The 14,805-nt window shown below is 41.9% G+C and overlaps 1 protein-coding gene across 2 annotated transcripts in view; it reads right to left on the bottom strand.

Annotated features, from left to right (window-relative positions):
- Nucleotides 1-14,805, bottom strand: part of GNE (glucosamine (UDP-N-acetyl)-2-epimerase/N-acetylmannosamine kinase) — an 87,168-nt gene that overhangs the window by 16,490 nt on the left and 55,873 nt on the right. For both annotated transcript variants that reach the window (XM_073662175.1, XM_073662184.1), the window contains exons 2-3: nucleotides 6,814-7,016; nucleotides 2,832-3,283 (exon numbers count right to left, since the gene is read on the bottom strand). In XM_073662175.1, the coding sequence (XP_073518276.1) occupies nucleotides 2,832-3,283; nucleotides 6,814-7,016 (655 nt within the window). The remainder of the gene's footprint in view (nucleotides 1-2,831; nucleotides 3,284-6,813; nucleotides 7,017-14,805) is intronic.

The following is a 14,805-nucleotide window of genomic DNA, read 5'->3' as shown; positions in this document are numbered from 1 at the left end:
CTAACTCTATCTATCTATCCACATACACACACAGTACAGACCAAAAGTTTGGACACACCTTCTCATTTAAAGATTTTTCTGTATTTTCATCACTATGAAAATTGTACATTCACACTGAAGGCATCATAGCTATGAATTACCACATGTGGAATTATATACTTAACAAAAAAGTGTGAAACAACTGAAAATATGTCTTATATTCTAGGTTCTTCAAAGTAGCCACCTTTTGCTTTGATGACTGCTTTGCACACTCTTGGCATTCTCTTGATGAGCTTCAAGAGGTAGTCACCAGAAATGGTTTTCACTTCACAGATGTGCCCTGTCAGGTTTAGTAAGTGGGATTTCTTGTCTTATAAATGGGGTTGGGACCATCAGTTGTGTTGTGCAGAAGTCTGGTGGATACACAGCTGATAGTCCTACTGAAAAGACTGTTAGAATTTGTATTATGGCAAGAAAAAAGCAGCCAAGTAAAGAAAACGAGTGGCCATCATTACTTTAAGAAATGAAGGTCAGTCAGTCCGAAAAGTTGGGAAAACTTTGAAAGTGTCACCAAGTGCAGTTGCAAAAACCATCAAGCGCTACAAAGAAACTTGCTCACATGAGGACCGCCCCAGGAAAGGAAGACCAAGAGTCACCTCTGCTTCTGAGGATAAGTTTATCCGAGTCACCAGCCTCAGAAATCACAGCTTAACAGCAGCTCTGATTAAAAACCAGGTCAATGCCACACAGAGTTCTAGCAGCAGACACATCTCTACAACTGTTAAGAGGAGACTTTGTGCAGCAGGCCTTCATGGTAAAATAGCTGCTAGGAAACCACTGCTAAGGACAGGCAACAATCAGAAGAGACTTGTTTGGGCTAAAGAACACAAGGAATGGACATTAGACCAGTGGAAATCTGTGCTTTGGTCTGATAAGTCCAAATTTGAGATTTTTGGTTCCAACCACCGTGTCTCAGATTAGAGACCAGGTCAATGCCACACAGAGTTCTAGCAGCAGACACATCTCTACAACAACTGTTAAGAGGAGACTTTGTGCAGCAGGCCTTCATGGTAAAATAGCTGCTAGGAAACCACTGCTAAGGACAGGCAACAAGCAGAAGAGACTTGTTTGGGCTAAAGAACACAAGCAATGGACATTAGACCAGTAGAAATCTGTGCTTTGGTCTGATGAGTCCAAATTTGAGATCTTTGGTTCCAACCACCGTGTCTTTTTGCGACGCAGAAAAGGTGAACGGATGGACTCTACATGCCTCGTTCCCACCGTGAAGCATGGAAGAGGAGGTGTGATGGTGTGGGGGTGCTTTGCTGGTGACACTGTTGGGGATTTATTCAAAATTGAAAGCATACTGAACCAACATGGCTACCACAGCATCTTGCAGCGGCATGCTATTCCATCCAGTTTGCGTTTAGTTGGACCATCATTTATTTTTCAACAGGACAATGACCCTAAACACACCTCCAGGCTGTGTAAGGGCTATTTGACCAAGAGAGAGAGTGATGGGGTGCTACGCCAGATGACCTGGCCTCCACAGTCACCAGACCTGAACCCAATCGAGATGGTTTGGGGTGAGCTGGACCACAGAGTGAAGGTAAAAGGGCCAACAAGTGCTAAGCATCTCTGGGAACTCCTTCAAGATTGTTGGAAGACCATTTCCAGTGACTACCTCTTGAAGCTCATCAAGAGAATGCCTAGAGTGTGCAAAGCAGTCATCAAAGCAAAAGGTGGCTACTTTGAAGAACCTAGAATATAAGACATATTTTCAGTTGTTTCACACTTTTTTGTTAAGTATATAATTCCACATGTGGTAATTCATAGTTTTGATGCCTTCAGTGTGAATGTACAATTTTCAAAGTCATGAAAATACAGAAAAATCTTTAAATGAGAAGGCGTGTCCAAACTTTTGGTCTGTACTAATATTATATATATATACACACACATTGATAAATGTAATTATTTTCTACTTTTATCTTGCTCTTTTCCATATCCTTATATATTCAAAAGAAAGCAGTTCTACATATGTTCCAGTTATGTGACCATACTATTTTAGTGAGAAACGTAAGAGAATACATAAACCAAATTAATAGTTCCCAGTCTGAGTTTATATAGGTGTTTTATGGCAGATTTTGCTTCGGTTTTCTGATCCATCACAGACAGATAGGAAAGAGAGGAGTCAGTCTTTCCTTTATACTTTTGGATTTACTTTTGGCTTTGAATTAACAATTGCATATGCGAGTCCAGCCTGAGGCCACATTCAAGCATCCATTCACGGTCTGAATACGGACTGTAAATCAGGGACCAGCCACGGGTCTCCTGATTGGAACTTGACAGCCTCATCTATGGCTATGAGGTTCCCAAGTTCGGGTAAGGAGACCCACTGCCAGTGACTCCCTTTCCGTACTCGGACTGTGATAAAGAAACAAATTCTGCTTTCTGAATGTTTTTTTTCCGGTGATATACCATATAAAGGGAACATGTAAATTCAGCCCTGCCCGACCATTCACCATATCCTGGTGCCAGTAGTATAACACATCAGCAGGGCAGCGCAGCTGTGCACAGTAAGCGGTCAGTCAAAGTCCCGGGACGTGCTTACAGCCGACACTCACAATATAGTGAGCGGTGACTGCAGCCTCTCCGTGCACACTCCCATGACAGAAAGCCAGCAATTCCGAAGGGGAAATGAGTTCATTTTCTCATGGTAAGCCGCACGTTGACTAAGGCGGCCAGGCAGTATCGTAATGCTATTTACCAGCAAGTAAAGAGAATTTTCCCAGGTCCCCATTAAAGTAGTTAGACAGCCAAAAAGAGGCATGCTGTGTTGCCATTACACATACCAAGCCATGATTTGATAACACCCATGTAGTCCTTGTTTTTCAGATTTAATAGCTTGTCATAAGAGGGACAACCAGCCAGAAGGATGCGGTCATGGTCCTCACACATGGCAATGAGGTGCTGTTCTGCGCTCCGGGTGCAGCAGACATGGTAGTGAGACAGTTTAGTGATGGCATGTCTGATAGAGTCATCAATCGTTCCACTGACTTCACCTCCTTCTATGTGAAGGATTCTTATGTTCATTAGTGCTGCACTTGTAGCCAATGCTAATGCATCAAATCTGTCTCCATGGACTATAATGATGTCGGGTTTTAACCGGTTTAGAACATCTGGCAATTTTACTAACGCAAGTCCCACTGACTCCACCATGGCCGCTTCATCCTCTCCTCTCACAATTGTATGTAACCTTGCTTGAATGTCAAAGTCATCTTGTTCAATCATACGATACGTATTGCTAAATAAAGAAGACAGGACAAAAATCAGGTTACCATCACACCCGGCAAACAAATATGTTACTGGTTAAAAGCAAAATACAAATCAAAACATTTTTAATGATAGAGCTTGTCATAGAAAATATTAAGAATTTCTTACTACCCCCCCCCCAACTTCTCTTCCCTCCTCCTCTATACTATTTGTCAAAGGAGCAAGAGCTAATACTCTAACCAGTTGCTTCTATGCAAATTAGCAGTACAGCAGAGGTGGCAAACTCAACTGTCCATTCTAATTAACATATGAATGTAGTTCCTAGTAGCAGAGGCCTGTGATGAGTAGACCTGGCTAAAGAGGAAACCGCTCATTAAACTTCAAAAGGGAATCCATATCACTCTCCACAATAGCCAGGACATTCTCATTTACATATGTGTACAATCTGCAGTCTCCCAGGCACCGACAGAAATATGGAATATCGGAAGTTCTATACTTCCGATAATAATGGGATACATATTTTTAGCGTTAGGGTCAGCTAAGGAACGATACACATATTTTTCCTTATGAGAGACCTATGGGTGAGCTGTAACACAAGAGGGCAAAGATAACCAACACCAGTTATGTCATGTCTAGTCTCTAAAGAAAGGTAAATTCTTAATAAAAAAATATGTTATCACTTGCAAACTTCTGCGATCAACCAGTGAAAAGTTATCGCAGAAATTAGGTATTTTAATAAAAAACATGAAGGGTGGAGCCCACACCACGTGAGGTCATCACAGGGGAGTGTGTGGGCAGGTCCCCCCTTCGGCATAAAAGATCCAGCTGAAGATGGGTCTGTACTCACGCCAGGAGGTATATATTCTATAAGCAGGGGTCACGTTTGATAACGACCAAATCAATTGGAGAGCCTCCGCTCCAGCTAAACTGATTCGTCTCTGCGATCTGTCTAGTAAGTCTTTTATTAATCCCTTTTATTTTGTGCAACTGTATACTCTTTATTGTACTGTCCTCCTTTTCAAAACCTTTTGTATATTTTTTTCATAAACACTGCCTCCCTTTTGGATTAAATATAAAATGTAATAGTCCTGTTTCTTTTGCTCTGCAATCATTCCTTCCCTGAAGCCACACGCTACCAGAAAGCAGGTGTCCGATCAGGCCTGTATTATATTTTAAATCTGATCGGTGGTGGCAGCGAATAATATTAATTGGGCTATCGTGAAGCTGGCAGTAATCGTACGGGGGCACATACACATATTCCATGTGCTGGAATCCGGAGATGTGTACGCCATATGCTCACTGCTCGCTTGCCGATAGCTATTAAACGAGTAATCGGGATCGATTGTGCGCGAATCCCTGACAAAGTGACGGCAGCGGTGGGATATTGCATGGTTCTGCCGACACGTCCCTGATACAGCTAAATAAGGGCTCCCTCACAAAAAACTTTTTTTAAACACACTCAAACAAATTTTAAGCGTTTTTCATACAGTTTGTTTTTTTACTAGCAATTTTGGTAACAGTTTTATTCAGCGTCATTCTGTACATGCCTTTTCCTGCTGTTCTGCATGTCCTGCAGAGAAAGCTATGGAAAAAAATGCAATACCCATAAAATGCTGCATTGGCTAAAAAACCTCCAAAATGTTTCAGACCAAAATGTATTGTGCATAGTTTTTTTCATTATATATTTTAATACAGGATTTTTTTTCTATGTCTGTTAGCCATCAATAATGTGTTACAATTTGTGCTATACAATACTGCAGTTTCCAGGTCCTCCCCTGTATCACATGACTGTAGTGATTCCTTGCCATCTCACATTGAAGACTACTGGTGTTTTTCATAAAGGGGTTGTCCGGTACTTTTTTTTTTTTTTTTTTTTTTAAGTTGCCTAATGTATTCAGCATGTGGGCATAAGTATCTCTGTAAATACCTTGTGTTGCAGATAATGCCTGTGAATGGTCACTCACAGGCATCACGTGACCCCCGGCTGCAGCCGGCTCTGACATCACAACAAGTTCAGGCTGCAGCCGAGGGTTCCTCTTCCGCATTCCAACGGTGGCTGCTGGGTTGTGGGCGGGGTTACCCCGCGCGTCACACCTGGCATCCACTGTGCGCTCTCCCTCTCCCCAATCATTGGGAAAGCGCGTGGTGGATGCTGGGTGTGACGTGGGGAATAAATTCGCCAGCAACCAAGCAGCCAGCGCGGGGAACCCAGCGCTGAGTCACGACTCACTTGTCGTGACGTCAGCACGGGGTCACGTGATGCCTGTGAGTGGCCACCGATAATGCCTGTGAGCTGCGCTATCAGCAACACAAGGTATTTACAAATATACTTATGCCCACATGCTGAATACATTGGGCAATTTACAAAAATACAGGACAACTTCTTTAATAGAATGAAGCTGTCATAGACTTACAAGTCTCAGACTAAGGCCACGGTCCCCCTATCAGTATTTGGTTGGTATTTTTTTTTCTCAGCAGTGGGAGCCAAAACCAGGTGGGGAACCAGGGCTGTGAAGTCGGTAAGCCAAACCTCTGACTCCAACTCCTCCTCCTCCTCAATTTCCACGACTCAGACTCCCTCACACATGGCTCATGTTTAATTGATAAATTTACTGTAGCAGATATTCATCTCAGCTAAAAGTCTAGACCCTTAGATCAGGAATAGGACAGACATTTATAGGACATTTCAAAACTTTCCCAAATTCTTATGAAAAAATATTCCCCACAAACTGCATTGAACTACTGTACTCAATTTATTATATATTTTAGGAGTTGAAGTCGGTCCATTTTATACAGACTCAAAAGCCCTGTGCGGAACAATCACAGAAAAGATATAATAGAAACAAGTGCACCAATTCTGCATTGATCAACCACTTCTGAGAAAAAATACTGACCAAATACTGGTAGTGGGGCCGTGACCTTACAATGAGAACACGACTTCTGGTCCACACAGAATACACTGTGTGCCAGCTGGTCACAAATGCCGTCACAGGATGCAGGAGAAGACCGGAGCAGCGCAGGAAACCGTAGAAGACAGCGAACTATACATTTTTAATGCACACACATTAATGATGGCTAATGGAGTGGACAACTGCTGGAGTGCTCCTTTAAGTCTTAATCAACCTTCAAAAAGGAACCTGAAGACCCACCTCTCTCTGAACTCGCTACTCCAACATACTCTCGCCTACTGTTGAAAACTTTAAAAGAAACCTGAAGACCCACCTGCCCAACAAGCCTACAACCTGCAGTAACCAGCACTCCACCATACCGCTGCACAACCAGCTCTACCCTCACCTACTGTATCCTCACCCATCCCTTGTGGATAGTTTGCGAGCCCTTGCGGGCAGGGTCAACTCTCCTCCTGAACCAGTCAGCGACTTCTATTGTCTAAAATTATTGTACTTATTTTTATTATGTATACCCCTTTTCACATGTAAAGCTCCATGGAATAAATGGTGCTATAATAAATAATAATCATGTACCATATTCTATAATACTTTGTCCATTTTATTTTGTACTGTGTTTATCCTTACCGCTTTACCTGGAAAACAAACAACTTACCCATAGTCATCAATCAGATGGGATCCAATCACCACTACACTAAGATCAAAGTAATCCAATTCCGCTTTGATTCCAACCATAATGGGAGCCAATTTCGAATAGTCTGCTCGGTTGCATGTTGCCACACATACTTGAAGTTTTCTTTGGTTTGAATTCTTCTCCATGGCAACTTTCCGCTTTGATAAGTTCTCAAAGTAAAGTGCCTACAAAATACATCAAAGGAAAAGTGATACAATGTTTATTTTTTTTTTTAGAAAATAGATTTCAACCTGATACATATTTGGTATTTTCTTAGCTATTTTGACTTTTTTTGTATTTTATATCTATTTTTTTGACAAGGTTAAGTTGTAATAAAGTAACCATCAGCCCTTGTTGACTGTTCTCCACTGCAGCCACATAATCATGATTGGTGACTAGGTTTTGGTTTCTGCCCTTAATACATGTGATGTCCTGGTTTCCACAGCAGAATGAATAGAGCTCTGTCCTGACGGAAGTCGTTACAGACAGAAAAGTCACACAGCCGCGGCCCCATATATGTATTTATATACCATCACTAAGCCATAAGCTGCCAGTATGTGCAACAGAGAGTGCATTGCTCAAGGATGAAGGAAAAGAGGGCATCATTTCCACAGATCAACTTTTCCACTGTCTAATAGAACGGTGACTCATTGGATTTATGCCAGTATCTGCCAAGAATGAAAGTATTTGTTCTTCAGAATCCACACCCAAGATTAATTGTTTATATAAGCTTTTGACTTGGTACCATCAAAATTACATTCTAGCTATTGCTAAATATTTGACACAATGATTCAACCTGACCACATTATTCAAAGCACAGAGGAGAAACCATGAGGTGAGAGGACTCGGAGGTGGACAAAATAAGAAGAAGCAGACGGAGGGATGTGTCAGCTCTTTTCATTATAGAAGGAGCGGCCAGTTGTGGCAGACTTATTGCATCCTTCTCTATGCCACTGTGATGTGATGTGATGTTTTTCGAAATAGACAGGAAGAGATGACAGTGTGGTGAAAAATAGTATATACTCCTGTCCAAGAGTGTGTAAGTGAGCTCACCACTATCGGCATGCTGGCACTCTATATACTGACTCGAGAGATTCCTTTATACTCGTGTCCACTCAAGTCAGTGATTCCTTTATACTCTTGTCCACTCAAGTCAGTGATTCCTTTATACTCGTGTCCACTCAAGTCAGTGATTCCTTTATACTCGTGTCCACTCAAGTCAGTGATTCCTTTATATGCATGTCCATTCAAGTCAGTGATTTCTTTATACTCGTGGACTCTGAGTTTATAGGTCCTCAATCAGTCATAATCTATATATTCACTTCAGTAATCTCCTGTTAGGGCAGCATCAATCTCCGACTGACTACTGCTGCAAATTGTGGAGGCGTGTATATGTGTATCTATAGATATAGATAAATTACAAAGACATAAAGCTTATCTATATCTATCTGAAAGTGGATCTGTCATCAGATTTTACTGTACAAACTGTATAGATTATCACATTGATGTATTTTACCTGATAAGGCTGGTATACTTACTTTGAAAATCCACATTAGATTGGTCATGTAATTCTAAATAAAAGGAGTTGTCCCACAAACAAAATACATTTTAATCAACAGATCTTGGAAGGATAATCATTTCCATAACTGGATGTGTTAAATAAATGTCCCGATGCTGAGATAATCTTATAAATGTTCCCCTGCTGTGTACTGTGTAATGACTGTGTCTGACAGTGCAGGAACATGGTCTGATCATACCACATCTCCTGGGCAGGGGAGGATGCAAAAGGCTATACAGATATTACAGCATGTGATCACAGCTGCTACTTTCTGTGAGGTAAAACATTTCCCTGCTTGTTTAAAAACATGTTTTACCTCACAGAAAGGCTGCGTGTGCCCACTATGCATTTTTCAAGCGTTTTTGCCGTGGAATTTTGTAATACGTGCCCCATGGTCCCCAATGATAATCCGCATGTGCTGTGCACATGCTGCAGAAATTTCCCCTGTGGATTATCATTGCGGAAAAATACGCAGCATGTCCATTAATTTTGCGGACACGCAGCGTAATTGCCGCCATCGACTTGCATTGAATCGCTTAATATCCGCATGACTACATGTGCACATGTGGATATTAAGCGATTCAATGTGCGGGTACCACAGTACCTGTTAAAAAAAGAATTAAAAAAAAAAAATAAACATACATTATACTCACCTCCTGATGGCCCCCGGTCTCCTGTACGGCTTGTGATAGTCTAAAAGGACCTGCGGCGACGTCATTTAGTCATGTGACAGGTCACGCGACCACTGACGTCATGACCTGTCGCATGACGTCATGAAAGGTCCTTTCACACCACCGCGAGCCGTACAAGAGTCCGGGCGCATCGGAAGGTGAGTAGAATGTTTATTTTTTACCATTTTTATAAATTTTTTATTTATTTATTTTTTTTAACTATTACTTGGGCACACAACCCTGCCGGTTGCATGGATAACCCGCATGCAGAAATGCATGCAAAAACGCTTGACAAACGCTTCTACCTGGCGGGAAAAACGCATGTAAAATCCGCATGCGTTTTTCCTGCAAGGGAGATGTGGAAAAAATCTGCAGCATTTCTGCATCGTGGGCACTTAGCCAAAGAATCAGTTGCAACCCCATTCTGTGTTGTCTCTATAATCTTATTTCCTGCCCTGGCTAACTGTGAAACATTTTTATTCCAAGATCTATTGATTAAAATGTATTTTGCTTGAAGGACAACCCCTTTGAAAGCTTTGCCACCTGTACTACAACAAGCATTTCAGGAATTCAACTCTATAAAGGGCTTATTTCAATATCAGGCCTGACAATTTAAAAAAATAAAAGGATTATCCAGACATCTTCAACATAATGAAATCAGCCTCATCAGGTCTGAGAGCTATATTTAGTAATGTATGCCATTTGTACTGTGAAATCTGGTGACAGATCCGCTTGAAAGACTAACAACTTCGGTATGTTTAACAAAACTCTCCTGCGAAATATTTCATATTTAACAAAATACACAAATGGAGATTTCATCCACTCCACACATGAAAGGCTGACGAACTGACCAAACAAGCAGCGCTAGAGCAAACAGCTCATGATAGATGGACAACTCATAACTCACAACACAGTATAGACACATACGCATTACAATTTTTTTTTTCAAATTGTTCCTAAATTTCAAAGTTATTCTAAAATTAAAAATTAGCACAAAGAAAAAAGAAGAAAGAATGAGAGTTCTTAAGAACTCCTGTATCATGGTAATATTTCAGTGTAAACAGGCTGCAAACACCCGACACTCAGCACAATGAAAAGATTTTTTGGTTTCCAGAAAAGATCATTGCTCTCAGCAGCGCATTATTCCTTGTAAACAGGACTTGTGCTGCCGGGAACAACTGCAGCCTATGTGTATTGAATGACATTACAGATCGTACTGTGAGCATCTTTAGCGTGGTCTGCCTGTGTAATCAAGCTACTAAACGACCGCCGATCAGCAAATATTTATGGCTTGGGCAATCATTTAGTGCCAGGGCTTGAGTCTGCTAGGAATTTTTAGGCTCCATTGTAGACAACAGAGCAGCATACATGGAGATTGTATAGCAGTGCACACAGGCCACATGGCAATGTATTACAGTTATATGAAAAAGTTTGGGCACCCCTATTAATCTTAAGCTTAATGTTTTATAAAAATTGGTGTTTTTGCAACAGCTATTTCAGTTTGATTAATGTAATAACTGTTGGACACAGTAATGTTTCTGCCTTGAAATGAGGTTTATTGTACTAACAGAAAATGTGCAATCAAACTTTTTCATATAACTGTATGGAGCTTTGCAAATTGTTTCTTCAGAGAGGAAGACTAGAACTCTAGTGCCACCTAGTGGAAGTAGATAGAAATCCTAAAAGTCAATATCGGTATAGAAATATAGGCATACAACACAGGGCCCAGGCTGCCCCCTCATCCTTCACATATGCAAACAAGCACACACACAGTATGCAGACACACGCGCACACACACACACACACAGTACAGACATGCGCATACACACGGTACGCAGGCATGCACACACATACACACATGAACATGGTACACAGATATACACACACAATACGCAGACACGCACAGATACATACATACAGTACAGACCAAAAGTTTGGACACACCTCATTTAAAGAAATTTCTGTATTTTCATGACTATGAAAATTGTACATGCACATTAAAGGCATCAAAACTATGAATTAACACATGTGAAATTATATACTTAACAAAAAAGTGTGAAACAACTGAAAATAGGTCTTATATTCTAGGTTCTTCAAAGTAGCCACCTTTTGCTTTGATGACTGCTTTGCACACTCTTGGCATTCTCTTGATGAGCTTCAAGAGGTAGTCACCGGAAATGGTTTTCACTTCACAGGTGTGCCCTGTCAGGTTTAATAAGTGGGATTTCTTGCCTTATAAATGGGGTTGGGACCATCAGTTGTGTTGTACAGAAGTCTGGTGGTTACACAGCTGATAGTCCTACTGAATAGACTGTTAGAATTTGTCTTATGGCAAGAAAAAAGCAGCTAAGTAAAGAAAAACGAGTGGCCATCATTACTTTAAGAAATGAAGGTCAGCCAGTCTGAAAAATTGGGAAAACTTTGAAAGTGTCTCCAAGTGCAGTTGCAAAAACCATCAAGCGCTACAAAGAAACTGGCTCACATGAGGACCGCCCCAGGAAAGGAAGACCAAGAGTCCCCTCTGCTTCTGGGGATAAGTTTATCCAAGTCACCAGCCTCAGAAATCGCAGGTTAACAGCAGCTCAGATTAGAGACCAGGTCAATGCCACACAGAGTTCTAGCAGCAGACACATCTCTACAACAACTGTTAAGAGGAGACTTTGTGCAGCAGGCCTTCATGGTAAAATAGCTGCTAGGAAACCACTGCTAAGGACAGGCAACAATCAGAAGAGACTTGTTTGGGCTAAAGAACACAAGGAATGGACATTAGACCAGTGGAAATCTGTGCTTTGGTCTGATGAGTCCAAATTTGAGATCTTTGGTTCCAACCACTGTGTCTTTGTGCAACGCAGAAAAGGTGAACGGATGGACTCTACATGCCTGGTTCCCACCGTGAAGCATGGAGGAGGAGGTGTGATGGTGTGGGGGTGCTTTGCTGGTGACACTGTTGGGGATTTATTCAAAATTGAAGGCATACTGAACCAGCATGGCTACCACAGCATCTTGCAGCGGCATGCTATTCCATCCGGTTTGCGTTTAGTTGGATCATCATTTATTTTTCAACAGGACAATGACCCCAAACACACGTCCAGGCTGTGTAAGGGCTATTTGACCAAGAAGGAGAGTGATGGGGTGCTACGCCAGATGACCTGGCCTCCACAGTCATCAGACCTGAACCCAATCGAGATGGTTTGGGGTGAGCTGGACCGCAGAGTGAAGGCAAAAGGGCCAACAAGTGCTAAGCATCTCTGGGTACTCCTTCAAGATTGCTGGAAGACCATTTCCGGTGACTACCTCTTGAAGCTCATCAAGAGAATGCCAAGAGTGTGCAAAGCAGTCATCAAAGCAAAAGGTGGCTACATTGAAGAACCTAAAATATAAGACATATTTTCAGTTGTTTCACACTTTGTTAAGTATATAATTCCACATGTGCTAATTCATAGTTTTGATGCCTTCAGTGTGAATGTACAATTTTCAGTCATGAAAATACAGAAAAATCTTTAAATGAGGTGTGTCCAAACTTTTGGTCTGTACTGTATTTGAATACATTCTTAAAAACACATATAAAACAGACAAATATATATACACAGTCATACACACTGACGTACACAGACATTCACATCATACATGCACACACATTAGAAATATTTTTTATATGGGGATTGGGGAAGCTCGCTCACCTGCCCCCTGGCCTGTGTCCCGTCCAGCTCCTCAGTCATGTGTCAGTGCAGGGCCTCAGGTGTGTCACATGGCCCTGGACCATCAGGGAGGCCCACTCGTTTTCGGGGCCTGGGCTGCTTCCCCGGCATCTGTGCAGGGCCGCCGATGCTGTCCACGCCCTGCTCTGCTACATGCAGCAGAAGTCAGTGTACAGTCAGTGTGCTGCTGCTCCACCAATCAGGCCCAGTGCAGTCACTTTCCAGACATGGCCGCGCGCTGTGTGGCTGTTTCTGGTAGTAATGACGCGGCTGGGGCGAGACACAAGCAAAATTAAAGGCGCAGTGCCAACCCCGCCGTGTCATTACTATCAGACACAGCCGCACAGCCATGTCTGGAAAGTGACAGCACTGGGCCTGATTGGTGGAGCAGCAGCACACTGACCGCACACTGCTGCTGCTGCGTGAAGCAGAGCAGGGCTTGAACAGCACCGGCGGCCCTGCACAGATGCCCCGATAACGAGTGGACCCCGGCACGCCGGGTGCTGACGCCGGCCCTGTCTCTTAGAGAAAAGAAGATTGGAGGCGTAGGTGCTGGTTTTCCTATTGCTTATTCCAATTGAACATTTGATTTCTTTAGCCATAGCACAGCCTCAATAACCTCCAGCAGTGGCACAACAAGTGCCAGCAGACACTAATCCACATGATGGATACAGGAGCACCAGTGACCCCTGATGCTCTACAAGCTGGGAGGGAAAATGTTAATAGCTTTTTTCTGGACTGCGATCATAAAGACGCTATTGAAACCATTAGTACCAAGACGCTGGAATATAAACTCACAAATCTAGCAGAAAAGGAGGTCAAACTCTTCTGGACCAATAACTCCTTGAAATCATATCTTAGAATGCGGCAGAGTCCCCAGAGGACTACGAATCCAGAAAGAAATTACTCGCTTTCAAGCAAGCAAAGAATTTGCAACAGCTTGGGAAAATATTTTACTTCGGAACTCCCAGGAATTACTTAAACTAGTGTGGGAAGAAAACATTAAAAATTATAATATTGTTACCGTGGAACTAGAAAAAGCCAAAAATGAACTAAACACGAGTGACTGAACTTCAATGGAATATCTTCATGAAAAAACTGGACAAAAAAATTGATCTTAATACAAACAGAAGTCAAACAAAGAAAACGAGATAAATTCATCAGAGACAAAGCTGACTGACACTGGAAAAAAATTTTTCTTGGAATAACACTGTGCAAAAAAATAACAAATATCAATCTAATTTTAATAGAAATCCACGCCAAAAAAGAAGGTACAGAAAACGTCCTCAAAAAGAATATTGGACAACTGACTCTGATTCAAGTAACAATGATGATCCTGGCCAATATGTAGATGGGGGTCCTGCCGACCCTTTAGAAAGAGGTGCAATGAATACAAACACCGGAGAAGAATTAGGAAGGGTGGTAGGAAACACTCCATATGGAAACAGCCGAAAGAGGAAACAGGTCACATGGCGCTAGATCATACCTTACGAACAAAACCTTGGATGGGGACATGTTATCTTTATTATCAAAAGGACTGAATTACTGTATTCCTGAGAACTTTGACTATACTGAGTTTGAAATTGATATGATTAAGTCCGTGAGAAAAATGCACTTATATAAATCCTTCAATACATCTCCTCTGCCACTTAATGATCCACTTAATGATCCACCCATAGGGGAAACTCCCTGTTCCATAGGTCCTTTGGGATTTATGGTTGGAAATTTAGAAACCACCTCTTTGGCAATGATAAAAGGATGATGCTCTTTTGTTAAATAGTCTTACGGCGGAGGAAACGACTGGAGCAAGGTCCCCTTCGACAGTTCCACACAGGGAACCCTTTACAGGAGGGATTAAGTCTACTTTTATGCCTCCAGTTACCCCAGGCAACAGTATTAATATTTTCCATGACAAGGTTTTGAGGAATGTAAAGGCCATGATCTATCCCAAATTCACCAACAATTTATCCTCAAGTGAAATAAAAGCATTAAATATACTAAGGGGATGGAAAGATATAGTTGTTAGGGAAGCAGATAAGGGCGGGAA

Source organism: Phyllobates terribilis, unplaced genomic scaffold, assembly GCF_046119375.1.
Source record: "Phyllobates terribilis strain yellow unplaced genomic scaffold, ASM4611937v1 Scaffold_1__5_contigs__length_1240528914, whole genome shotgun sequence".
Classification (NCBI taxonomy): Eukaryota; Metazoa; Chordata; class Amphibia; order Anura; family Dendrobatidae; genus Phyllobates; species Phyllobates terribilis.
The sequence above is the reverse complement of the archived record's forward strand: the minus strand, read 5'-3'. Positions and strand labels throughout refer to the sequence as shown.